Genomic DNA, 27,384 nt, shown 5'->3' with positions numbered 1-27,384 from the left:
GATTGGTCTAGCTATTGCTGAATAGATTCAGATCTTGATTGATCTAGCTATTGCTGAATAGATTCAGATCTTGATTGGTCTAGCTATTGCTGAATAGATTCAGATCTTGATTGATCTAGCTATTGCTGAATAGATCCAGATCTTGATTGATCTAGCTATTGCTGAATAGATCCAGATCTTGATTGATCTAACTATTGGTGAATAGATTCAGATATTGATTGATTTAGCTATTGCTGAATAGATTCAGATCTTGATTGATCTAGCTATTGCTGAATAGATTCAGATCTTGATTGATCTAGCTATTGCTGAATAGATTCAGATCTTGATTGATCTAACTATTGGTGAATAGATTCAGATATTGATTGATTTAGCTATTGCTGAATAGATTTAGATCTTAATTGATCTAGCTATTGCTGAATAGATCCAGATCTTAATTGATCTAGCTATTGCTGAATAGATCCAGATCTTGATTGATTTACATGTAGCTATTGCTGAATAGATTCAGATCCTGATTGGTCTAGCTAATGCTGAATAGATTCAGATCTTGATTGATCTAGCTATTGGTGAATATATTCAGATATTGATTGATTTAGCTATTGCTGAATAGATCCAGATATTGATTGGTCTAGCTATTGCTGAATAGATTCAGATCTTGATTGATCCAGCTATTGTCGAACACATGTAGTTCTAGATGTTGATTGATCTAGCTTGCTCTTTTTGAACTGAACACAAAATCTGATTTCATAGTACTACATTGTAACATGATTTCAGGTACTGTTTTTCAAATTGATCTGTTGTACATGCTGTCAATAACGTCAAAAGATTATTCTGTGGAATTTACTGATAAGCATAAGATGTGTCAGTTAATATTTACCTCCTACATGTACTTGATTGTTATAAGAGTGGCACATTCAGATATTTATTCATACAGTTTATTCGTGTAGCACTTCATACTTCACAGAAACATCAGTGGCAATTGTCTTGATGACCAATGAGGTTTGCCTAGGTTCTCTTAGATAAATAAACATATTTTCCATGTTAGTCGTATTATTAATGCAGTTTTATCAAATTTTGTGCTTGAAACTGGGTGCCTTTTGAGTATTCTGAGTATTCACCCTCCCTTTTAAAGTTCATGGCATAATATTGAAGTTATTGTCATATGTATAATATAGCAGGTTTAGAGTTTAATTGGTTAGTTTAATAAGTTACCGGATGTTGACTTAGCATAACACTGTAAAGATATCACTTGTATACTGAAGGTCATAAGGTCAATTCCTATACTACATGGGCATGTAGTGATATCAGTTCTACATTTGCTAACTGAAAGGTCAAGTTACAACATTCTGTTCTTCATGAGCAGGAAAACAGTTTAGCATTACACTCATGAACTGAAACTTACAAATATGTCTGTGTATGTGTCCATAGAAACCATTAAATCTTTGCTGCTTTGTGTGATTTCCATGTAGACAAATATCTCCATCTCACTGCTACAAAATTCATGATTTGCAAATTTTGTCTTCCACAAAATTTAACAATTCATTTCAAAATATTTCTGCCATGTCTTCCATTGGCTGTTTTTTACTTTGTTATCTCGACATCAGTAAAAGAGAACAATTTAGGTCTATTCTATAGTACAGTTGAAGACTAAAGCTAATTTCATATTTCACACTTTTGCATATCAGCTAGACTCCTGCATGGGAAGGACCTACATGTCTGGATCTGAATTTTCTGTAGCTGAATGTCACCGAGCAGTTCCATAAACTGTCTTCGATAAGTTTTTATTATCTTTGGATGGCATTAATTCACCAAATTGTATGTCAAATTCTCTGTTCGTTAATTAAAATGCACAATATTACAAGACTAACATTCAATGTGAAGCATTTGCCATTAGAATTAGTCTCAATTGCATCCCAGAAATCTGAGTTATTTCCTGTATAGCCATTTTGAAGTCATAGAACAACTATTTACTCATGCTACATGTACTACTGTGTCTGAGTGAACTTTGAACCTTACCTACTTCTCAGGTTACTTGTATTCAACTAAAGTTTGCTGACAATACAACTTATTCAGTATTATAACTGTTGAATTGACTTTTTGTGGTTAAAGATAAAAATTAAAAAAAGTTACTAATGTATAGAAATTCTGTTAATATTAACTCGTCATTTTTGAGTATATATATATTTTGAAAACATAAATACACCAATATTTTATACAAAAAAAATTTGTAAAGTTTACTCTTCAATACCTTTCTACGAAGTACATTACTAGTATTTTGTATTAATAACTCTGTACATTAAGAATGTACATGTACCAATAATAGGTGACTCATAATTGCCTAGCTGCCCACCCCATGTACCAATAATAGGTGACTCATAATTGCCTAGCTGCCCACCCCATGTACCAATAATAGGTGACTCATAATTGCCTAGCTGCCCACCACATGTACCAATAATAGGTGACTCATAATTGCCTAGCTGCCCACCCCATGTACCAATAATAGGTGACTCATAATTGCCTAGCTGCCCACCCCATGTACCAATAATAGGTGACTCATAATTGCCTAGCTGCCCACCCCATGTACCAATAATAGGTGACTCATAATTGCCTAGCTGCCCACCCCATGTACCAATAATAGGTGACTCATAATTGCCTAGCTGCCCACCCCATGTACCAATAATAGGTGACTCATAATTGCCTAGCTGCCCCACCTGAATGCCTGCGGGCTTATTGATGTACAGTTCATTTACGAGCAGCGGTTTGCACATAGTTTGACCTACATATAGGTGTGGTCAATTTAGTAATTGGCAGTTACATAGTTTCGTCAATTTAGCAGTACACGATTGAAATTTTAAATATTTGCTCGGTAATTATATGATTTATATTCTCGAATGACAACAACTTCCTGGTTTCGATGTTGTAATATGACATGTAATTCCTGAGGAGATTGTTGGTGATGTGAGGTGACGTGTCCATATCGATTAATATATTGATATTTGCAGTAAAGTGACTCAAACTAATCCTGCAGTACCATTCAATTAAGTTATCCTACATGTAATTGTCCTACATGTAGAAGGAGACGATATTGTTAAAGTATTTTATAATGTCTCGTTATACTTCTGTCTAATCATGTAACTTGTGTGCACTGTGCACATACAAATATTTTCATCAAAATTATAATATCTAAAATATATTAATGAATAATATTAAGGATAGATTCATGTCATTAAGTGTACAGTACTCATTTTGCCCAACCTCCCGCCCGCTTCCGGATTTCGATCGCTTTTTTTTCGCTCACTTTGTTCAATTCGACCGCGCAATTTCCTCTTTTTTTTCGACCGCGCAAATCCGGAAGTACCCGCTCGCGCAATCGCTTGCTCGCCTGACAGCGCAACCGCCCGCATTTACAGTTCATTACCTACTGTTTCATGTACAAGTGTATCATTTTTGTTTTTATGATGTTAAAATAAGAATAAATACAATCAGAAATTTATAGAACGACCGTTGAAAAAATACGGTGGATCACACGGCCATATAAAATTGGTAATAATACATACGCATAGTAATAATGTCCACCATAAACAAGATCGAACCAAACATGTGAAATCAAATACGGCACTGACACAGACACAACTAATATGAAATAAAACCATTCTATTTTTGGTGGAGAGCGAAAAATGACGGTTGTCATGCATGCATGGTTTGGGTTTAACACGGGTCAAGTTGTAGTTATGTTAAAATCTGTGGTACCTATAACAATTGAAGAATATCTTTAGGAATAGTAAGACTGTGAAAAAAACGACCAATCGATTGTTATAGAATGACCGTAGTGTACAATTTGTCAAACAAATACAATACTTGCAAATGTAATGTCGGCCAGCGCCCATCTTACTTGTCCGAAGTTGTCGAAGCCAACATCAATGGAGATCGCGTTTTTTAACTAGGCGGCTGGCAAGCGGACTAACACGTTACATAAACTTGTTGAATTACAATTATTGTTTTTATTTTTTATAAAATAAAGGATTCAAATTTTGCAGGTTAATCCGTTTTTTGCGAACTCTGGGCGAAATACTTTCATGAGCTGTACGTAGTTCACTTACAGCCAAAACAAAGTCAGCTTGGACATTAAGTTGTGAGACGCGACAAAACAAACGCTGCCAGTGATAGATTACGTGAATAAAAGAACAAAATAAACGCAATCAAAGGCGCCGACCACATGCTTTGGAAATAAATAGAACGCGTTGCTAAGAGGAATCTCACCTGCATCTCGACGACGTCTCCGGTCATGAGCAGGGTTTGCCGCGTCTTAGAAAAATTGAAAGTTAAAAAGGAATCAGTGTCGGGGAACCATTCACAATGTTTGCATGAAAAATCCCACGCGAAAGCATTTTTTTTCCTGTTACAAACACTATGGTACCTGAATCCCGATTAATTCATAAATATGAATCGGTAAGGGTCAATTTCCTGCAATCCTTCAAGATTAAATTTGCCTCCGAAATCTTTTGAACGATGACCTGGAAGATTGCCATGATTGAGTGCCACCATTTCTGTTCTAAGATTTATTCAGTATAATATACAAATGTTCACCCCAACAGAGGTGGACATACAGTTTTAGCGACCCGAAGAGCTCATTGTCAACCGAGGCGAAGCACTACGATAAAGACTTTTCGTTCCCAATAAATAATAATAAAAAAAAAACTTCTTGTTCCCGACATTATGAAATTCTTTCGTTTTGGGGGAAAAAACCTGAAAAAAAACAACTGATTTTGACAAAATAATTTAGAAATTGATATTAAGAATAATTCATAACAAAATCTATTCCATATGTACCCATAATTTTTTTTTCATAATTACTGATTACACACGAATATTACAGAAAAAAATAATTTGCTATATTATCTATATTTGTGCCTTTTATTTGTCTTGAATCGTGACTGAAAGGAGCTGGATGAAATTACAAACTATGTAGTGTGTTCGACAACTCATGTATGAACAACAATTTTAATAAATATGATTTTACTTGGTAAAATTACTGTATTTTTCTACATAAAAACAAAAGAATTTCACAATGTCTTTATTGTCATAGCGTTGTTGGTAATAGTTGAAAATGATACATCCACGTGAATCTGCTTATATGAGATCGAAGGAGTCTCTGTTTTCAACATCTAACTGCGTCATCGCTAAGTTTCCTTGTGGACCACAAGCTCTGTTCCTTGTTTGCACGTTATCATGTTCACACAATCGCAGACATTATTTGTAAGGGTGCCCTTTGAAATGGCACATTTTCTCGATGTTTTAGCGAGTACTCCGCGGGTATATAGCTTGTTCTCACATCAGCATAATTTTCCTCGAGTTCACTCATCGCTTTCCCACATGCACTTCTCGTTCTTTTCTGCTAACTTTTTTTGCACTCTAATATGGTGTTGTTTTTGTCTTTCTAAACATCGAGATCGCTTGAATTTTGAATTTGATGACGATTCGAATTTATCCAGTTTTACAGTGATCAACATTGCGTTCGAGTAGAGTTACTAGTAATTACAAGCCTGATTTACATTTTTCTTGCGGTGTTTTTCGTCAATGTATTAAATATAAGTGCTTTGGGAAATAACATAATTATATTGCGTGAGTGAAAGAGTTTGGTGAGACTGTCACAACACGTTTTATTTATTTCCAACGCGCGTGGTCGGCGCCTCTGATTGCGTTTATTTTGTATTTTTGTTTTCAAAATGTATCACTGGCTGCGTTTGTTTTGTTTTCCTCAACAAATTAACTGTTCCGAGATCTTTCATTTTTTGTTCGGCTGCTGCCAATCTAATAATTCGTCGTCGCATGTACTCAGACAAGCGATTAATCGTCACAGTCATTATACTATTAGTTTAAGTCTAATTGATTGTAGAAATTCAGCTATGCGATAATTATATGTGCAGTTTTGTTTTGCGCACCCAGACACGAGCAAAAGTTAACCAAAAGATTTTCTGAACTATAGCATTCGTATTACTTGTGCAAATTGAGTAAGGGTCATAGTGTGAGTTGCGTTCGCAAATAACAAAGTGTCAAATTATTTTGAGCGCCGTTCGGAATAAATTTAGTCAAAATCACACACAGAAACACAAACACAACACACAAATACTAGTACTCAATACATATCGCGATTGACCAGTTATATAGCTGCTTGAACTACACACACAAGGACTTAAATAGGTAAATACAGGTCACAGTTTGACTTGCTTAGCAAACGTTACAATGTGTCAAGTGATTTGAAGGCGTCTTTGTTCCAAAACAGAGAAGCAATAGGCGTTGTGTTTTGAATCGTCATTGTTACTCCAGCGTTCGGTTGGCAAGCGGACGGTGTTTCTGAAGCCAGCCATAGCAGGAGCGAGCGAGCGAACAAAAGCGAGCGAGCGAGCGAACAAAAGCGAACGCGAGCGAGCGAAAAAAAAGCGGTCGGTTTCCGGTCGAAAAGCAGCGAGCGGTCGGAAATTAAGCGATAAGCGGTCGGAAAAAAAGCGATAAAAGCGGGAGGTTGGGCGGAATGAGTACTGTATCTATAATGGTTACACTCAACTATGTTGGGCTAGCAGGTTGCTGAAATGAAATATGTATGTATAAACCTGCAATGGACTGCTATGTATTAGATGCATAAATCAAATTTATTACTGAACACAGTGTCATGTGTAATAACAATGATTTATTTGAAAGTTGATGTATATGATCTTAGTACATGTGGTTTTATTACTGTACATTGCATTATAATATATCATCGTCTGATCAAATATATTGTTATTAGTCATGCTGACCCACTTTTAGTACATAAATTGAACTCTGTTACAGTGTAATAAGTGTGTTGCACTTGTAGCATGCCTAAGTCCTGCCCAATTTCTTTGTTTATTGAGTATTAAAATAAAGTTAAAATTGGATTTGATTTTTCATGCAGTCATTCAGGCTGACCTCAAGCGCCTCTTTCTTTGAAAAACAGGTTTGTTCAATATTGCAATATTGCAACGTGTTTGTTTCTTTTCAGCTTTTTTTTTTTTTTTTTTTTGTATTATGTAGCAAATCTTAAATCATTTGGGAATTTCCTCAACTAATTTGAATCATGAATGGTAGAGAAAAGTATGCACAAAAAGATTAATTTGATTTTGGATATTGTTTATTTTTTTAACTGTTAAAAACAGAAACTTGGCGACATTAGACACTAAAACAAGATGCTATTGGTGGACACAAATAGTTTTGAGGAAATGGAAAAAAAATCATCATTTTCACTTTCAGCTAATACGATGTTATCAATTACTGCTTCAAAATTCACCTGCAGGTCTCAACTTGCAATTTGATAGCTTATAATTGGCCATACCCATTGCTTAGTTCAGTTATTGTACAGTTGTATCTACTAGTATTCTAATTATAATTCAATGTGTTTTCTTTCAGCCTCACAGAAGTATTTTCAGTAGGTTATAATCTATCTATATGGCGGATGAGATACATGAAGACAGTCCCCCCGCTCCTCCGCTACGCATTACCAGTACAGCTTCCACGATGATGGTTCCAGGATCCAAACCACTTCCTAGCACTCCAAATGAAGATATTACAAAGACGAAGAAAAAGAAAAAAATGATGCCGTGGCAACAGAGAAATGAAGATAAAGGTATATTAAAACGACCAAAAACGGAAAATGTTTGGTTTGCACTCGGGCCTTGACAATAGACTGGACAATGTTGTGTTGTTAAAACAGTTTTCAGATGTAACCAAGTTTGGTTTTAAACAGATTTGAAGAGTAGTAATTGTTTAGTGGAAGATAAATTATTGATAGCTGGGTGGGTATAGGTACCATAAAATCATTTTTAAAAGCTGCGACTTCTATGGAACAGAAACGGTGACAAAAAATACATGCATTTATTACAAAATTGATTATGTATCAACATTTATGATGTAAAAATTACTAGAGTACATGTATGTGGGAAAACAATCAATTCAAGATCTTTATCAGTATCTTTGTTGTAAAAGCTCAATGCAAGCAGTTTCCCCCATGATGTTTTCTTGCACAATTTGACTTGCAACAGCGTCCTTTGACTTATAGGTCAAGTCTGTTATTAACCAATCAGAATGTATGTAGTGTTGTGGCGATGCAGTTCTCTGAGAAATCCACAGAGATCTGTGCACCAAGCTTGTACCAAAGCCGCGACCTTACAAGGGGGTTCGGGGGCATGTTCCCCCTTAATAATTTTGAAATCTAGACACCCTCCCCCCTACGTGCTACGTGCCACCACCACCACTGGGTACATTCATGTATATACAACAATTTCTTCAATTTATTCGTCTTGTAGGAAGACAGAAACCAGAGATTTCGTTACCCACCAGTTTTGAACATACTGTACATGTTGGTTTTGATCAGGAAACTGGAGAATTTACTGTAAGTATGCTTACATCATGGTAATGATGTCATATCTGTGTTTCATTTTCGCTTTCTGTGTTTCTGTGAAATTGAGATTGTTCACTCATTTTTGACCTGTTCAGCTCAGCTGTTACTGAGTTGAGCTGTTCATATAGGTGATTGTCTGTCACTGTTGTCAGTCCGTTTGTTTGTTCGTTTGTTGTCAGTCAACAATTTTATTTTCGACTGCTCCTTGAAAACTACCAATTCAACTGTTTTGATATTTAGTATGTAGGAACCATGGGTTGATCTTCATGAGATTTGTAACAAGATAAGAAATGTAATTGCTATGGCAACAACCAAAGAAACAATGGGAACAATAATAACCCTGGCAAATAGTTATCTCATCGTACAGAACATTATCAACTTTGTTTTGTGGAAGACAAAGACCCTGCAAAGACAGCAGAGCCTTTTCACCTGTTATTAGTTTCCATTAAAATAAATAATTCTGTAGGCATTTGTTGACAAGAATATCATGTGTAGAATGATACATGTATTACAATGAATTGACATGGTATGCCAGATCAGTGGGCCAGATTACTGCAAACATTCAATATTAGTGTAACTGTGCTATGTGTAGAATGATATGCGTATTACAAATCTGTATTTGAATTGAAAGGGTATGCCAAATCAATGGGCCAGATAACTGCAAACATCCAATATTAGTGTAACTGTGCTATGTGTAGAATGATACGTGTATTACAAATCTGTATTTGAATTGAAATGGTATGCCAAATCAATGGGCCAGATTACTGCAAACATTCAATATTAGTGTAACTGTGTTATGTGTAGAATGATACGTGTATTACAAATCTGTATTTGAATTGAAATGGTATGCCAAATCAATGGACCAGATAACTGCAAACATTCAATATTAGTGTAACTGTGTTATGTGTAGAATGATACGTGTATTACAAATCTGTATTTGAATTGAAATGGTATGCCAAATCAATGGACCAGATAACTGCAAACATTCAATATTAGTGTAACTGTGCTATGTGTAGAATGATATGCGTATTACAAATCTGTATTTGAATTGACAGGGTATGCCAAATCAATGGGCCAGATTACTGCAAACATCCAATATTAGTGTAACTGTGCTACATGTATGTGTAGAATGATACGTGTATTACAAATCTGTATTTGAATTGACAGGGTATGCCAAATCAGTGGACCAGATTACTGCAAACATCCAATATTAGTGTAACTGTGCTATGTGTAGAATGATACGTGTATTACAAATCTGTATTTGAATTGACAGGGTATGCCAAATCAGTGGACCAGATTACTGCAAACATCCAATATTAGTGGTGTAACTGTGCTATGTGTAGAATGATATGTGTATTACAAATCTGTATTTGAATTGAAATGGTATGCCAAATCAATGGGCCAGATTACTGCAAACATTCAATATTAGTGTAACTGTGCTATGTGTAGAATGATATGCGTATTACAAATTTGTATTTGAATTGAAAGGATATGCCAGATCAATGGGCCAGATAACAGCAAATATCCAATATTAGTGTAACTGTGTTATGTGTAAAATGATACGTGTATTACAAATCTGTATTTGAATTGACATGGTATGCCGGATCAATGGACCAGATAACTGCAAACATCCAATATTAGTGTAACTGTGCTATGTGTAGAATGATATGTGTATTACAAATCTGTTTTTGAATTGACAGGGTATGCCGGATCAATGGGCCAGATTACTGCAAACATCCAATATTAGTGTGACAGAGCAAAAAAAGAACCCGCAAGCTGTCTTAGATGTTTTGAAATTTTATGATTCTTCCAATACAAAGGATCAGGATCAGAAGTTTATGACTGTATCAAAAGCAACTCTTGTTCGTAAGTTTTCGACATTTACTTTTAAATTATTTTATTTTTATTTGTTAAAACAGGCCTCCTAACTCCCAAGCATAGTACCATGGGATACTATTGTTCTTGTTGTTGTGAACAAATCTATTGTCATAGTTTTTTAATCTAGTCAGAAAATATGATCTGACAACATCAAGCTTGAATGCACGTTTTCTGCTTGGTATATTTATTTGTGATCCTGTGTGATAAAATGCTTTGTCTGTTTGTCCTTCTAGCTGTGTGATTAAGTCCAATGCTCCACTGAGCCCTCGTTATTTTAATGTCCTGTGTGATTTTCATCACATGCCATGCATATATAATTGATTTTATTTATATTATCACAGCCTCCAGTAAACCAAGTTTAGCTGATACATTTAACACACAAGCTGTCATCACACCTGTAAGTAGCCTCAGAATTTCAGTTCACGAATCATGATAAACCCAATACTTTTACATTCAGAACTTTATGATCCTAATTACAAGCAACCATAAACTAGACCATTTAGGATGATGTTATTCATCCGTATTCTATACCAATGACAGTATTACGTATTTGTAACAGAAAAAACACTGAAATTTGCATAGTATTGTATTGATTCATTATGACCACATATCTGTAGTTTCCATGGTAACACTGAACACTATATTTATAATTTTAGAAGTTCAAGCCTCCTGATATTCCTGTAGTACCTGACAATGAGGAAGAGGACAGCGAGAATGCCAAACCACCAGTTATTGCACCACGGCCGGATTATACTAAATCAAAGGTATTGTAAATAAAAATAGTTTGAATAATAAGCAGTTTGGATGTAAACGAAAATGTCTGTCCCAATGTTTCAGTTCATTATGAAAAAAAAGTGACTGACATAATGATGTCATCATGCCATTATACTGTAAATGCAATAAGTATTCACTGGGTTTTAATTTTTCTGTTTTTGCTGTTACGTCAGATACACTAAATCAAATTGATATGAACATGTAAAACAGAATTCATTGTCTCGATAGCGAATCCATGAATTTTAAACCCTGTCATTATACTCAGAATTGTGAGAACAAAAACTTTGAAAATGAATGACCAATCAATCAGGATTTAACTATTTTTTTCCTATTTCATGTTTAGTTGTATACCCGGTCGATGATAGACACACAACCTCAACCGGAGCCTTCTGGTCAAGACGCTGCATCTGCTAACGGCACAGCCCAGGCAGCTGGGGATAAAACCAAAACAGAAAAACCCAAGAAAAAGAAAATGACTGATGAAGAAATTCTTGAAAAATTACGTACGTATGAAGACATTGTTTGATTACATACCGGGTTTACCTAGAGTAAACAATATATAGCTCACTTAGCATAACAATGAAACATCATAGGTGATTAACATATTAAATTGTTATGTAAATTAGCAAAACACTGTTATTTTCTAGGGAAATTTATAAATGATGCTGTATTAAAAACTTCTGCTTCAGTCACTAAAACTACTCTGTTTCCTTGAAATTCTTGTGATGCAAATGACAGTACATTGCTCTTTCATTCATTTCAGGTACTATTGTTAGTGTTGGTGATCCAAATAGAAAATATAATCGATTTGAAAAGATTGGACAGGGTGCCTCAGGAACTGTATATACTGCAATTGACATAGCCACAGGGCAGGAGGTAAGGGACAAATCATCTATCTGTATTTAATGAGTCCCCCCCTCAATTCTGATGAATATTGATCTCTAGTGTTGGCTTGTTCTATTTAGTATTTGTTACGTTCATTAATAAATTGAATAAATAAACTGGAATAAATATATGTCTTAGATAAACTGAAAATGAACAAAACCTCTTCTCTACCATAATGTTTAGTGTGCTAAATTCAGTTTTTAGTTCTGTTCAGCATAAAGATCATTTCAATATTTCAGTTTACAGAGAATTGCTTTGCTAGGTCATCTTGTGATTGTTTTATATGTTTGTATATTGATTTAAATACTGTACCTGAGAAGACTTTGAATGATTGAGGTGACTTCACCTCTATTGACTAAAATTTGATGCAGACTTTTTTTTACCTTTTCTATATATAAAACCTATATGTTATGTCTGTTTTCTAGGTAGCAATTAAACAGATGAATCTTCAACAACAACCAAAGAAAGAATTGATTATTAATGAAATCCTAGTAATGAGAGAGAATAAAAACCCTAATATAGTCAACTATCTGGATAGCTACCTTGTGAAAGATGAACTTTGGGTGAGTATTTACACTTATTGTGCATAGTGACACACTCATGGGGGTTTCTAGATAGCCACATGATATTTTCATTTATTGTGCATAGTGACACACTCATGGAGGTTTCTAGATAGCCACATGATATTTTCATTTATTGTGCATAGTGACACACTCATGGGGGTTTCTAGATAGCCACATGATATTTTCATTTATTGTGCATAGTGACACACTCATGGGGGTTTCTAGATAGCCACATGATATTTTCATTTATTGTGCATAGTGACACACTCATGGGGGTTTCTAGATAGCCACATGATATTTTCATTTATTGTGCATAGTGACACACTCATGGAGGTTTCTAGATAGCCACATGATATTTTCATTTATTGTGCATAATGACATACTCATGGAGGTTTCTAGATAGCCACATGATATTTTCATTTATTGTGCATAGTGACACACTCATGGAGGTTTCTAGATAGCCACATGATATTTTCATTTATTGTGCATAGTGACACACTCATGGGGGTTTCTAGATAGCCACATGATATTTTCATTTATTGTGCATAGTGACACACTCATGGAGGTTTCTAGATAGCCACATGATATTTTCATTTATTGTGCATAGTGACACACTCATGGAGGTTTCTAGATAGCCACATGATATTTTCATTTATTGTGCATAGTGACACACTCATGGAGGTTTCTAGATAGCCACATGATATTTTCATTTATTGTGCATAGTGACACACTCATGGAGGTTTCTAGATAGCCACATGATATTTTCATTTATTGTGCATAGTGACACACTCATGGGGGTTTCTAGATAGCCACATGATATTTTCATTTATTGTGCATAGTGACACACTCATGGGGGGTTTCTAGATAGCCACATGATATTTTCATTTATTGTGCATAGTGACACACTCATGGAGGTTTCTAGATAGCCACATGATATTTTCATTTATTGTGCATAGTGACACACTCATGGGGGGTTTCTAGATAGCCACATGATATTTTCATTTATTGTGCATAATGACATACTCATGGAGGTTTCTAGATAGCCACATGATATTTTCATTTATTGTGCATAGTGACACACTCATGGGGGTTTGTAGATAGCCACATGATATTTTCATTTATTGTGCATAGTGACACACTCATGGGGGGTTTCTAGATAGCCACATGATATTTTCATTTATTGTGCATAGTGACACACTCATGGGGGGTTTCTAGATAGCCACATGATATTTTCATTTATTGTGCATAGTGACACACTCATGGGGGGTTTCTAGATAGCCACATGATATTTTCATTTATTGTGCATAGTGACACACTCATGGGGGGTTTATAGATAGCCACATGATATTTTCATTTATTGTGCATAGTGACACACTCATGGGGGGTTTATAGATAGCCACATGATATTTTCATTTATTGTGCATAGTGACACACTCATGGAGGTTTCTAGATAGCCACATGATATTTTCATTTATTGTGCATAGTGACACACTCATGGGGGGTTTCTAGATAGCCACATGATATTTTCATTTATTGTGCATAGTGACACACTCATGGGGGGTTTATAGATAGCCACATGATATTTTCATTTATTGTGCATAGTGACACACTCATGGGGGGTTTATAGATAGCCACATGATATTTTCATTTATTGTGCATAGTGACACACTCATGGAGGTTTCTAGATAGCCACATGATATTTTCATTTATTGTGCATAGTGACACACTCATGGAGGTTTCTAGATAGCCACATGATATTTTCATTTATTGTGCATAGTGACACACTCATGGAGGTTTCTAGATAGCCACATGATATTTTCATTTATTGTGCATAGTGACACACTCATGGGGGTTTCTAGATAGCCACATGATATTTTCATTTATTGTGCATAGTGACACACTCATGGGGGGTTTCTAGATAGCCACATGATATTTTCATTTATTGTGCATAGTGACACACTCATGGAGGTTTCTAGATAGCCACATGATATTTTCATTTATTGTGCATAGTGACACACTCATGGGGGGGTTTCTAGATAGCCACATGATATTTTCATTTATTGTGCATAATGACATACTCATGGAGGTTTCTAGATAGCCACATGATATTTTCATTTATTGTGCATAGTGACACACTCATGGGGGTTTCTAGATAGCCACATGATATTTTCATTTATTGTGCATAGTGACACACTCATGGGGGGTTTCTAGATAGCCACATGATATTTTCATTTATTGTGCATAGTGACACACTCATGGGGGGTTTCTAGATAGCCACATGATATTTTCATTTATTGTGCATAGTGACACACTCATGGGGGGTTTATAGATAGCCACATGATATTTTCATTTATTGTGCATAGTGACACACTCATGGGGGGTTTATAGATAGCCACATGATATTTTCATTTATTGTGCATAGTGACACACTCATGGAGGTTTCTAGATAGCCACATGATATTTTCATTTATTGTGCATAGTGACACACTCATGGAGGTTTCTAGATAGCCACATGATATTTTCATTTATTGTGCATAGTGACACACTCATGGGGGTTTCTAGATAGCCACATGATATTTTCATTTATTGTGCATAGTGACACACTCATGGGGGGTTTCTAGATAGCCACATGATATTTTCATTTATTGTGCATAGTGACACACTCATGGGGGGTTTCTAGATAGCCACATGATATTTTCATTTATTGTGCATAGTGACACACTCATGGGGGTTTCTAGATAGCCACATGATATTTTCATTTATTGTGCATAGTGACACACTCATGGGGGTTTCTAGATAGCCACATGATATTTTCATTTATTGTGCATAGTGACACACTCATGGAGGTTTCTAGATAGCCACATGATATTTTCATTTATTGTGCATAATGACACACTCATGGGGGTTTCTAGATAGCCACATGATATTTTCATTTATTGTGCATAGTGACACACTCATGGGGGTTTCTAGATAGCCACATGATATTTTCATTTATTGTGCATAGTGACACTCATGGGGGTTTCTAGATAGCCACATGATATTTTCATTTATTGTGCATAGTGACACACTCATGGGGGTTTCTAGATAGCCACATGATATTTTCATTTATTGTGCATAGTGACACACTCATGGAGGTTTCTAGATAGCCACATGATATTTTCATTTATTGTGCATAGTGACACACTCATGGGGGTTTCTAGATAGCCACATGATATTTTCATTTATTGTGCATAGTGACACACTCATGGGGGTTTCTAGATAGCCACATGATATTTTCATTTATTGTGCATAGTGACACACTCATGGGGGTTTCTAGATAGCCACATGATATTTTCATTTATTGTGCATAGTGACACACTCATGGGGGGTTTCTAGATAGCCACATGATATTTTCATTTATTGTGCATAGTGACACACTCATGGAGGTTTCTAGATGGTGTGACGCATTTTGTGTAATTTGATATTTATAGACTTGTGTATTTCTTTGTATGTCAATAGACTCTCACAAGAGGGCGTTAATTAATGATCCAATTTACTGGAGCTTAAGGAGTCTTTGTCCACTATAAATGTGCCATATGATATTTGCATTTATTGTGCATAGTGAAACACTTAACAACTTTGCTTATATAATCAGTCTAAATGAATATTTAGCCATGCTGTTTGCCATGTCACTTCAGACATTTTCAGTTCAGAATATCCTACTATATCTACATGTATTTTTGATTTATTTATTATTTCATTTGTAGGTTGTTATGGAGTTCTTAGCTGGAGGCTCATTAACTGATGTTGTCACGGAAACCTGTATGGATGAAGGTCAGATTGCTGCAGTTAGCAGAGAGGTGAATACTCAGTATGACCAGGGATTTTTTTAAACAAGGGAACAGGGTGCAGCGCCCTCATGCAATGGCTATGTGCCCCCTTACCCTGGGGAGCAGATCCTCTGGCAACCATAAAATTCTGATTGACCAGGGATCACATGTGGCCACAGTCTTCAACTGTGACCTGTCTGATAGTAATTTTGGCCCCAAGGAAGCCATAGAATGCTCCATTTTAACTTATCAAAAACTCTACACCCTGGTAGGGAGAACCCTATCTCCTCCACTTGGTGGCACCGCTAAATTTCAGTGCTCCCTCTTGCAGTTTTTTTCTAGAAAAACCCCTGCTTAAACTATGTCCTATCCTAATGATCAGATCAGCATTAGCTGTGATTTTATGGTTTACTTCCATGGGCTTCCACTGAGGATTGAAGTTTAGCCATTGATGGCCTAAGTCGAATTTTCTCAGAATAATTCATAGTTTTTTTCAGACCATTCTTTCTAGCAGAGTCTAAAATTAATTTGCCAATGGTGATTGGTGAAGGGTCAGCAGAACCCTACCACCATAGTGTAGAAATATCTCCAAAGTAATGCCTCAGAGTGGGTCGATGATGTTTTAATTACCTTTATAGTGTCTTCAAGCATTGGAATTTTTACATCGTAATCATGTGATTCACCGAGATATAAAGAGTGATAATATTTTACTGGGAATGGACGGAAGTGTTAAATTGAGTAAGTATAAGTGTCACATTTCTATATCCTGTTATTCTAGCATGAATGACGTGACATATTAACTGTGCATAGTGACATATTTGTTGGGACTGTGTAATAATCTTTTTATTTGGGTAGTGTGAAGACACCAGTATAATACCATTCCAGTCAACAACCAACCAATAATCAGACATGTAGTTCACATTATATAATAACTATTTATTAGTCCCCGTTCGGACGAAGTCCGAAAACGAGGACTTATAATTCGTTCTCCGTCCGTCTGTGCATCTGTGCGTCCGTCCGGAGTCAAATCTCAGAATTCTTTGCATGTGCCTAGTACTTTATGTGGGACATATGCACATGCAGTGGTTTAGCGATTCAATTCAAAATGACCGACTGGCAGCCATCTTGTTTTTTGAAAATGTTGTATTTTGGACATGCTTTGTCAGTTTTCATTCAAATTTGGTACATAGATTATACATGTTAGGATACATGTCCGTGACAATTTATTTCACAATTGGATCAAAGATGGCCGACTGGCAGCCATATTTTTTTTGAAAATGTTGTATTTTGTAATGCTTTGTCTGTTTTCATTCAAATTTAGTACATAGATCATACATGTTAGGATACATGTCCCCGATCGTCCGTGAGTTCCAGAGTCAGTCCGTCCGTGTGTCCGTTCGTCCGTGCGTCATTCTGTCCAAAGTCATATTTCATAATCCTGTGGACCGATTCCGTTCATTCTTTACATGTGCCTAGTACCTTATGTGGGACATATGCACATGCAGTGGCTTAGCGATTCGATTCAAAATGGCTGACTGGCAGCCATCTTGTTTTTTGAAAATGTTGTATTTTGGACATGCTTTGTCAGTTGTCATTCAAACTTGGTACATAGATTATACATGTTAGGATACATGTCCATGATGATTTATTTCACAATTGGATCATAGATGATCGACTGGCAGGCATATTGTTTTGAATTTTTTATGCCGCATCTTGGACGTGCTCTGTCAGTTTTCATTCAAATTTGGCACATACATGCACTTTATACATGTTAGGATGCATGTCCATGACAATTTGTTTCAAAATCTGGTCAAGGATGGCCAATTGACAGCCATCTGACATTTTGGCCTTACTACTATATTTCACACTCCATCATTTTCATTTGTATTTGGTACATACATAATACATATCAGTGTGTTTCATAATCAGATCAAAGATGGCCAAATAACGGCTGTTTTTATTTTTGGTCATATTACTACTACTCGGAACAAGTGTTTTGATGTAAATAAACAATCTGTTGTATACGCCACTTGGAACTCAAGTTTCAAGGACATGCTCGCGACAACCCCTCTGCTTAATATGACGTGCACAAAGAGAACTTTCAAAAATTTAACAGGGACTGTGTCATTTTCAATGACTTGTTAATACTGGGTTAATGAAAGCATCGGCTCGCGCAAGACAATCATAGCATTAGACAACCTAAGTACAAGATTACTAGCCCTTAAATAGGCCATGGCTCATAAGTCATAAGGAGGTTGGCTTTCATTTGGGAGAGCCAATAAAATATTTCTCAATGGTATATTCTAACTGTCCATTGCCATACATGGCTATGTGACATCAAGTAATCCCTGGTTAATCAACTTGACTCTTAATGAAAGATTTATGAGTTCCTGTAGGAAGTCCAAGTATTCTAAACTAAATAGAAGCCCATGTGTTCCCTGGCCTGTATCCTCTGGGAGGGTCAAGTTCCTCTCATTAAACTGTGTGTGACCAACACCCACGCATGGACTTGAACTTAACACTATTCAGCTCTGAAAAATATCATGACAGACTGGTTGATTGCTACATGGCATTCAGATGTGAAAATCATAAATGTAATAAGTATGTTCGTCTATTTCAGCTGATTTTGGCTTCTGTGCCCAGATCACACCAGAACAGAACAAACGTACTACAATGGTTGGTACGCCTTATTGGATGGCTCCTGAAGTGGTCACCAGGAAACAATATGGACCAAAAGTCGATATCTGGAGTTTAGGTATCATGGCTATTGAAATGATAGAAGGAGAACCACCATATCTTAACGAAAATCCTCTTAGGGTATTTAGTTTCTATGCTTCCTAAATAATTAAAGATTACTTTGTAAAAAATCCATCCACTAAAACATCTTAATACTCTCAATAGTAATTTATGATAAAATTTGTATTTTGTATAAGTGTGTCATGTTGTGTTGTGGTTTTCGCATGGATTCCATACAAGGACTATAGGTCATTGAACTTATTTCCATTCTGTGCGACTTTGCGTGTGTAGTGACTGGTTAGTAAGAACCGATCATTTGCATTCAAAGATGAGATAACGACGCTGTGTACTGCTGTTATTATTAAATATACATGTATGTGTTTCTGTTAATAGACCATTTTATCATAGTAAATCACGAGACATTTATTATCATACATTCGCATGCTGGTTGACAAAAATGTAAACATATGATATCAAATTGTAAACATGTGATGTCAAAATGTAAACATGCTGTCAAAATGTAAACATGCTGTCAAAATGTAAACATGTGTCAAAATGTAAACATGTCACAACGTAAACATGTCACAACGTAAACATGGCACAACGTAAACATGATTTCTAAATGTAAACATGATGTCAAAATATAAACATGTCACAACGTAAACATGATTTCAAAATGTAAACATGATGTCAAAATGTAAACAAGTGATGTCAAAATGTAAACATGTCACAATATAAACAAGTGATGTCAAAATGTAAACATGTGACGTCAAAACGTAAATATATGGCGTCGAAAAGCACAGTGTGACAGCCTATAAACAAGATCATCTCAAAGTTCAGTTAATAAGTTTACTAAACTGAAAAAGTATAAAAGTGCTTCAAGGTTTTCATGTAAACTTCTAATAAGTGGAACCAATACATTAATAAAATGTTTGTTTTTGCATCTAGGCGTTGTACCTTATAGCTACTAATGGCACACCAGAACTTCAGAATCCTGAGAAGTTGTCACCAATCTTTAAAGATTTCCTTGCTAAATGCCTTGAAATGGATGTGGAAAAAAGAGCAGCTGGATGTGACTTACTGCAGGTATTGTGATGAATTTAAAAAACAAAGCTTTGTTTGTTGTGTGTGAATTTTGGGTGATTTTAAAATCCTTATTATAGTAAAATCTTTATAGTAGCAAATGGTGTTACATGCGGTAAATGTTGCACACTGCACAAACACTTTCTATACAGCGGGATTCATTATGTCATGTCCACATGCACTCATGCCTAATGTTTGTCTTCTTTCTTTTTACCAGCATCCATTTTTGAAGTTAGCCAAACCATTAGCCAGTCTGCAGCCTCTTATACTGGCAGCAAAAGAAGCACAAAGACATTAACCTACCACATACCTACAAAGTTACTCCCATCATGCTCATCATACTGCTACAAGTTACCTTGTACTTGAAACCCCTTGTATCGTATTACACAAGGCTATCTACACAGATTAAATGGTGCTGAAGACACAGGATAACAATTTGCAACTATTAGTGAGCTTTTTTTATAAACAAATAAATGTATGTATGAATTAGTCGTACATTCTTAAAGTTTTATGGAAAGATGTAAATTGCCTATGCAATAACATTTTGTATTTGTTTGTATCTGAGAATTGCAATCTCCCTGTTTGGTAACAGCACATATATATTACATTCTGATTGGTTTATTCATAATCATGTGACTAATATATTATTAGCATATATTTATTAATTCATACAAAGATCATGTGAAGCAAGTCTAGCATACTAACACTTCGTTAATTAAAATTAAAAAAAAAGTTGATTAACACTAAAAATTTTCAAGATTTCTTACAAGACTGGTATCATTGGTTGATGAATTAACCCTTGGTTGTCGCCATCCTGATTTTAAAACCAACTGGACAATTTGTGCTTCCATTTCATATTACAGAGCTTGTAACTGTTGCTGCAGTCCCTGTGTTTTGTTAGTAATATAATTAGTGTCTTTTTCTTGAGTCAATACTGATTAGAAAATTATTCAGGCGAGTGTGCAACTGATATGAAAGGTTCAATGTTCTGCTGCGTTTTGTTATTTAAGATAAGAAAAATATTTAATTGTTGATTTTTTTATCATAAAAATGTATGTTAATATCTTAGTTTTTCTGATAATTGTAACAATGCCTGGGTTATGACTATCTTTTGTAATACTACAGTACTTTTATCCATAGATCCATTTATTATTCAGTTAGAGTTTGAATGTAAATCCTTTCGAGTCTTCCATGCAAGACAATGTTACCCTAAACAGCGCCCTCTACATGCAGACAGGTGGCAGGTGTTTTCTGGGTAACGCCTCAATAAATATTCATTTCCCTTTCGACTAGAAGTTGAAGCAGAAACACATGTGAAGGTGTTGTGTGAATCTTTTTGATTCACTATTTTGTTTATTTCATACTTGTTTTCATGGACGCTACCTGTGTGTTAGTGAACTTCATAAAATGGTTGTCTTTTGTTACCTATTCTCGAAGCGTCTGACACATACAAATCTGATGGTGGAAAGACAGGAAAAGATTGTATCCCATTTTTTTTCTACAAAGACAAGAAATCAGCACCCATGTCACCAAGAGGTCAGCATTCAGAAAGTGTGATCCCTATCAGGAATGTAATTCTTGTAATCTCCATTTGTGTGGTTTAGAATCAACTGGAGCAAGCATTATCAGTTGGTTACTAAATCAATTTCAGACATGGTCATTCGATGCATAACTTGATTTGCCAAGGTATATTTTATTATAATTAATGTCGCATGTTATACATATTGGAATAATAAAAAATTACAAAGTTAATTTTTTGCACAAACATCAAGAGCCATGCAAATTAGTCATGTGTAAATTAAATTCTGCAAATACCATAGAACGCAAGCACTAAATTAACACTGGAGTGATGTGTCTCTGCCAAGACTGAACTTTGTTTTCTTCTGAAATTTAGCACCAAGTCAAAGTATTATTTCCATGTATATGTATACATCAAAATATTAAAAACAAATTGTAAAGTAAAAACTTGGATTGAAAGTTTTTGAAAAGCGATGTGACACTTCCTGGATGCTGTGGTTCAATCTGTGTTTTGGTGTAGTTAAAGGGAACCTCAATCCAAACATAATGACCCCTAAAGAAAAAGCTCCACAAATGTAGGAGAATGCAATTTACACTTTTTTTTATATCAGTTTTCAATCTCTAGATATTCAACTTTTCATCGTTATTATGTAGTTAGCCATCTTGATTCTCAAGCAAAGGATTATGGGTAAAGTATGACATAGAATCTGTTGTCAGAAATTAAGAAAATTATTTCATCTATAACATGAGAAATACTGATGCGAATTAGTTCAAATTTTTGTTGTGCATATTACTCATGTATATAATTATAGTAATGGAAATTGGAATTTTACAAATACACATAAAGTGAAGATATTGTTAAAAACGTTAAAAAAATGAAAATCAATATTTTAGTTGTGAAATATAGAATGTCACTTTTTTGTCCCCTTTTTGTGCTCAACATGTGATATATCACCTCTCTAACCTACTCACATTGGTAAATTGTATACAATATAAGGAAATTTTAGCATTTGGTAGAAAAACATAAAAATTAATATTTTCAGTACTGTTTCCATGACAACTATTTTATAAGCATGGATGGCACCAGTACATGTATGTTACCAATTTCTAAAGTTTCAGCCAATTTGAAGTTCAACTTTTGAAGTTATAGATGAAATCATTTGCTCAATTTCTGACAACAGATTCTATGATGTCATACTTTACCCATAATCCTTTGCTCGAAAATCAAGATGGCTGACTACGTAATACTGATGAAAAGTGGAATATCTAGAGAATGAAAACTGATAAAAAAAAGTGTAAATTGCATTCTCCTACATTTGTGGAGCTTTTTCTTTAGGGGTCATTATGTTGTTTGGATTGAGGTCCCCTTTAAAGTAATTTATTTTTTGATATCTATGTTAACTATATGAATAAAGAAGCCCTATCACAATAAATGTCTGTGGAATATATCTTGACCTGTTTTTACCTTGCCTGTATCATCAAAGATGTAAGGGAAAGGTATATTAAGGAAAAATGTCTGTCGTTGTGGTTAATAATTGTTAATGTGTGCACAATAACTTCACTAATTCTATTCCAAACTTTATTAAACTTGGTCACCTAATTCATCAGTATAAAATCTTCTCGTAGTTCAAACAACAGATGTCCTGTATGAAAATATCATGCACAAATTGAGAAAATATTTTGACCCTTTCAGCTTGGCTGATCACTGGTGAAACACATTCAAAGGTCACTGATTCCAGTGGGAATATGCATTGTTCTATGTATTCAATGATGTAAATCATTTATCTTGTAATCAATATCATTAATAATGTACATGCATCTCCCAAATCCCATGGGAATACTAGGCTGGGTTTCAATCAACTTGTGGAGAGGATTGTTGTGCAGTCTAATACACATTTGCAAACATACCAATAAAATACACAAACTATGTTAACAGAAAACAAGATATCAGATAATTGATAAAAGCACTCCTATGAATATCCCTTTGGGTGCCAAACTATTGATCAAGATCTGAAGCTGATAACAAATTATGTCTGTTTAGTCATATCCACATTTTGAGAGGAAAATTACACTCAAAAATATGTATTCTGCATTTATATAAATTTCGAAAATCAAAATTCACAGGAATTTATCTTGGCTATAGGATGCAATTATGGAGCTTTTATTTAAAACATTTCAAAGACATAAAGTGCTTAGGAATATCCCCACTTTGTACTTGCTTAAAATACAAAAGTCACATAATAAAATGAAAGTTTTTATAGTAGTGATTCCCATCTTAATACATTTATTCGAGTTGACTGCACACTTTTTACTTCTTGAAAATATAACACTTTTAATTCATATTTATTAAACTGACTACCATCAGTTTGTTTGATATTTGTATGATTCACCTTTCAGCTAGCTACAATATAGCTCCTGTTTTATTTTATTTATTCTATACTGACTACAACGATATGAAATTCCTTTTAAGGACTACAGTTGTGATGAACTGTGCACGAGTTATTTTGTTGATAGTTTTACCCATAATTCAGTATGATTCTTCTGTTTTCAATTTATTCAGGTTAAATCAAATCAGTAATAATTTTGAACATCAATTGTACTTTCGTATTAATATTATTCAAAGTAATTCAGATATTTTAATATAAAAACAAATGCCTCTTCTCAGAAAAAAGTGCTGCATTTAGACATGTACAGAATTGTAAAACATGCAAGATAACAGAAAATCTTAGCTGGATTTTGTACAGGTATCTCTGTCAAAAATATGAAGTGCCTCATATTGTGTGTCATGACAGTATTATTTGAAAAGTAAAAGCAGGGGGTGACTATCATGTTGCACGCTCTGCTTTGTATGCAAATCAAATTTAGCCTTGAAGTATGTACCATGTATCAAAAAATAGTTGGTGTCTCTTAGAGAAGTCAACAGTACTTGCATCAATTAAGGACTTTTGGTAGAGTGCTTTCCCACTGCTGTTCCATTCCTAAAACCTGCATGCATATTCATATTGAAACAAACTGATATAAGAAAGGTCACCAGAGTTTGACTATGTTTATTTAAAAAAAAACGTTCTTTGAATTTTGTTCTCTTCGCTGCCTGCCGTCTGCTGTGTCTTTTTTGTTTATGATGCATACAAACACTGCAAGGGTTGCACATCTGCATATATTTGCATATAAATAGAATGGTATACTGACTTAGCCAATCATTTGAATTTTTAATAGGATAATATACTTGCGTGCACTCAAATGAAAACTTGGATGAAGTGATTTACATAAAGTCTGAGAACAGTGTTTCCATGCTTTATTTTCAATTGTTTTGCTTATGAAAATACAGCCTGAGGATAACACTGCATCACTTGTGAAAATAACTTCCATACCGTATATACAACACGGTGGGGCTATTGCATTCTGTCATTTTATTATTAGTCTCTGTTTTGCTGTCTTTCCAATGTGTATGTAAGTGATAACCCCATTTATGTGTACATTCAAAGCTGTTTCAGACAAGATTTCACCAATTCTATTCATACCTTGCACATACTTAATACCTACACATACAAATGTACAATCATTTCTTGATTGGGCCAAAGATGTTAACTGGCTTCCATCTTATTTGTAAAAATACACTAACATCAGTATTTTAACACTTGGTAAATTGACTGTTTGTGCACATCACTTTGATTTGTCAATTCCGCTACTGTCATGCATCTTGTACAAGTTTCATTTCAAACTTTATACGTAGACAGTACATCATGGTGAACATGCACACATACAATAATTTTATCATCCAATCAAAGATTGCACTCTGCTGACATTGTTAGCCTAGTGTTAAAAACACTAAAATTAGGTATTTAGTCTCCAGTATCCTATGTTTTTTTAACTTGCCCCTGTACTGATGTGAATATTTTATAATTCAATGCATTTAGCTAAAACTCTCATTTGATTATAATGGATGTATCTATAATGATGTATGGTTGTATTATGAAGGAATGTCATAAAATGTTGAGTCTTATTGATTAATTCCTTCATAATACTTTCTCTCATCTATATCATTGAGTGTCGCATATTTACACATTTTATCTTAGACCACAACTTTGACTGGAAAGAGTTACAAAATATTTATTTCAAATGTTAACCAGTTGTCTCCTGCCTGATGATCCCTTTTTGGACAGCCTTTTTCGCATGAAATTTGAAAAGAGTCGAAAGGATTTAATGAAGAATTAAACATTAATTTGATAATAGAGGAGTCTATTAACAGTGTATGAGTAATATAGTATCGTACAGTACAGTACAGTACAGTATTTTATTATGTTATTGTTGATGTAAGTCGTTATAAGCAGCTCCTCAGACTGCTCTTATTGTTTTGACAAGTGTATATAATGGTCAGGAGTATAGAAGCATATACATAGCAGAAGAAACACTGATTCTTTGTTCAAAAGCTGTCGGTATAAGGAGGTACATAAGGATATTTTCGGGAAAATAATAACACAAATTCTCCATCTCGTCGCATTGCGAAACAGCAGAACGAACATTTCCAGCAATATAAGATGTCGGGAAAATGCCACAAAAACAAATCAAGACTTTTCAGTTGTCCACAATGTGCTATTATTCTGTAGAGAAAATGGATGTCGTAATATTTTTCTGAAAATGTATTCATTGTTACTGTTATGTGTTCAGTTTATATCTTTGATACGAAGAAATGCATTTTCTTGGCCATTACAAATGTTAGGTTGAGTTTGTGGTTTACTTCACAAAGAGCTAGCTCATCCAGTATACCAACCAAAGCTAACAAATCATCAGTATACCAGACAAAGCTAACAAATCATCAGTATACCAGACAAAGCTAACAAATCATCAGTGTACCAGACAAAGCTAACAAATCATCAGTGTACCAGACAAAGCTAACAAATCATCAGTATACCAGACAAAGCTAACAAATCATCAGTGTACCAGACAAAGCTAACAAATCATCAGTATACCAGACAAAGCTAACAAATCATCAATGTACCAGACAAAGCTAACAAATCATCAGTATACCAGACAAAGCTAACAAATCATCAGTATACCAGACAAAGCTAACAAAACATCAGTGTACCAGACAAAGCTAACAAATCATCAGTATACCAGACAAAGCTAACAAATCATCAGTGTACCAGACAAAGCTAACAAATCATCAGTGTACCAGACAAAGCTAACAAATCATCAGTGTACCAGACAAAGCTAACAAATCATCAGTATACCAGACAAAGCTAACAAATCATCAGTATACCAGACAAAGCTAACAAATCATCAGTATACTAGGCAAAGCTAACAAATAATCAGTATACCATCAATATATCATTCTTGTCAATTCACCAATGTATACGATATAATCCTTGTAGTGATATATTGGTCAATTCACCAATGTATATGATATAATCCTTGTAATGATATATTGGTCAATTCACCAATGTATGCGATATAATCCTTGTAATGTTATATTGGTCAATTCACCAATGTATACGATATAATCCTTGTAATGATATATTGGTCAATTCACCAATGTATACGATATAATCTTTGTAATGATATATTGGTCAATTCACCAATGTATGCGATATAATCCTTGTAATGATATATTGGTCAATTCACCAATGTATACGATATAATCCTTGTAGTGATATATTGGTCAATTCACCAATGTATACGATATAATCCTTGTAATGATATATTGATCAATTCACCAATGTATACG

The 27,384-nt window shown here is 34.8% G+C and overlaps 1 protein-coding gene across 1 annotated transcript in view; it reads left to right on the top strand.

The window, feature by feature from the left end:
- The window catches only part of LOC100367190 (serine/threonine-protein kinase PAK 1-like), a 30,593-nt gene extending 7,501 nt beyond the window's left edge, over positions 1-23,092 (top strand). Inside the window, exons 2-14 of the mRNA XM_085500907.1 lie at positions 7,423-7,639; positions 8,319-8,404; positions 10,114-10,279; positions 10,633-10,688; positions 10,948-11,055; positions 11,409-11,568; positions 11,829-11,941; positions 12,376-12,513; positions 16,260-16,352; positions 16,961-17,060; positions 18,943-19,139; positions 20,007-20,144; positions 20,359-23,092. Coding sequence (XP_085357033.1) covers positions 7,462-7,639; positions 8,319-8,404; positions 10,114-10,279; positions 10,633-10,688; positions 10,948-11,055; positions 11,409-11,568; positions 11,829-11,941; positions 12,376-12,513; positions 16,260-16,352; positions 16,961-17,060; positions 18,943-19,139; positions 20,007-20,144; positions 20,359-20,439 — 1,614 coding nt within the window. The 5' untranslated portion in view covers positions 7,423-7,461 and the 3' untranslated portion in view covers positions 20,440-23,092. The remainder of the gene's footprint in view (positions 1-7,422; positions 7,640-8,318; positions 8,405-10,113; positions 10,280-10,632; positions 10,689-10,947; positions 11,056-11,408; positions 11,569-11,828; positions 11,942-12,375; positions 12,514-16,259; positions 16,353-16,960; positions 17,061-18,942; positions 19,140-20,006; positions 20,145-20,358) is intronic.
- The last annotated feature ends 4,292 nt before the right edge of the window (positions 23,093-27,384 follow it).

Source organism: Saccoglossus kowalevskii, chromosome 1, assembly GCF_978046115.1.
Source record: "Saccoglossus kowalevskii chromosome 1, keSacKowa6.1, whole genome shotgun sequence".
NCBI classification, from domain to species: Eukaryota; Metazoa; Hemichordata; class Enteropneusta; family Harrimaniidae; genus Saccoglossus; species Saccoglossus kowalevskii.
This window is presented reverse-complemented; position numbering and strand designations above follow the sequence as displayed.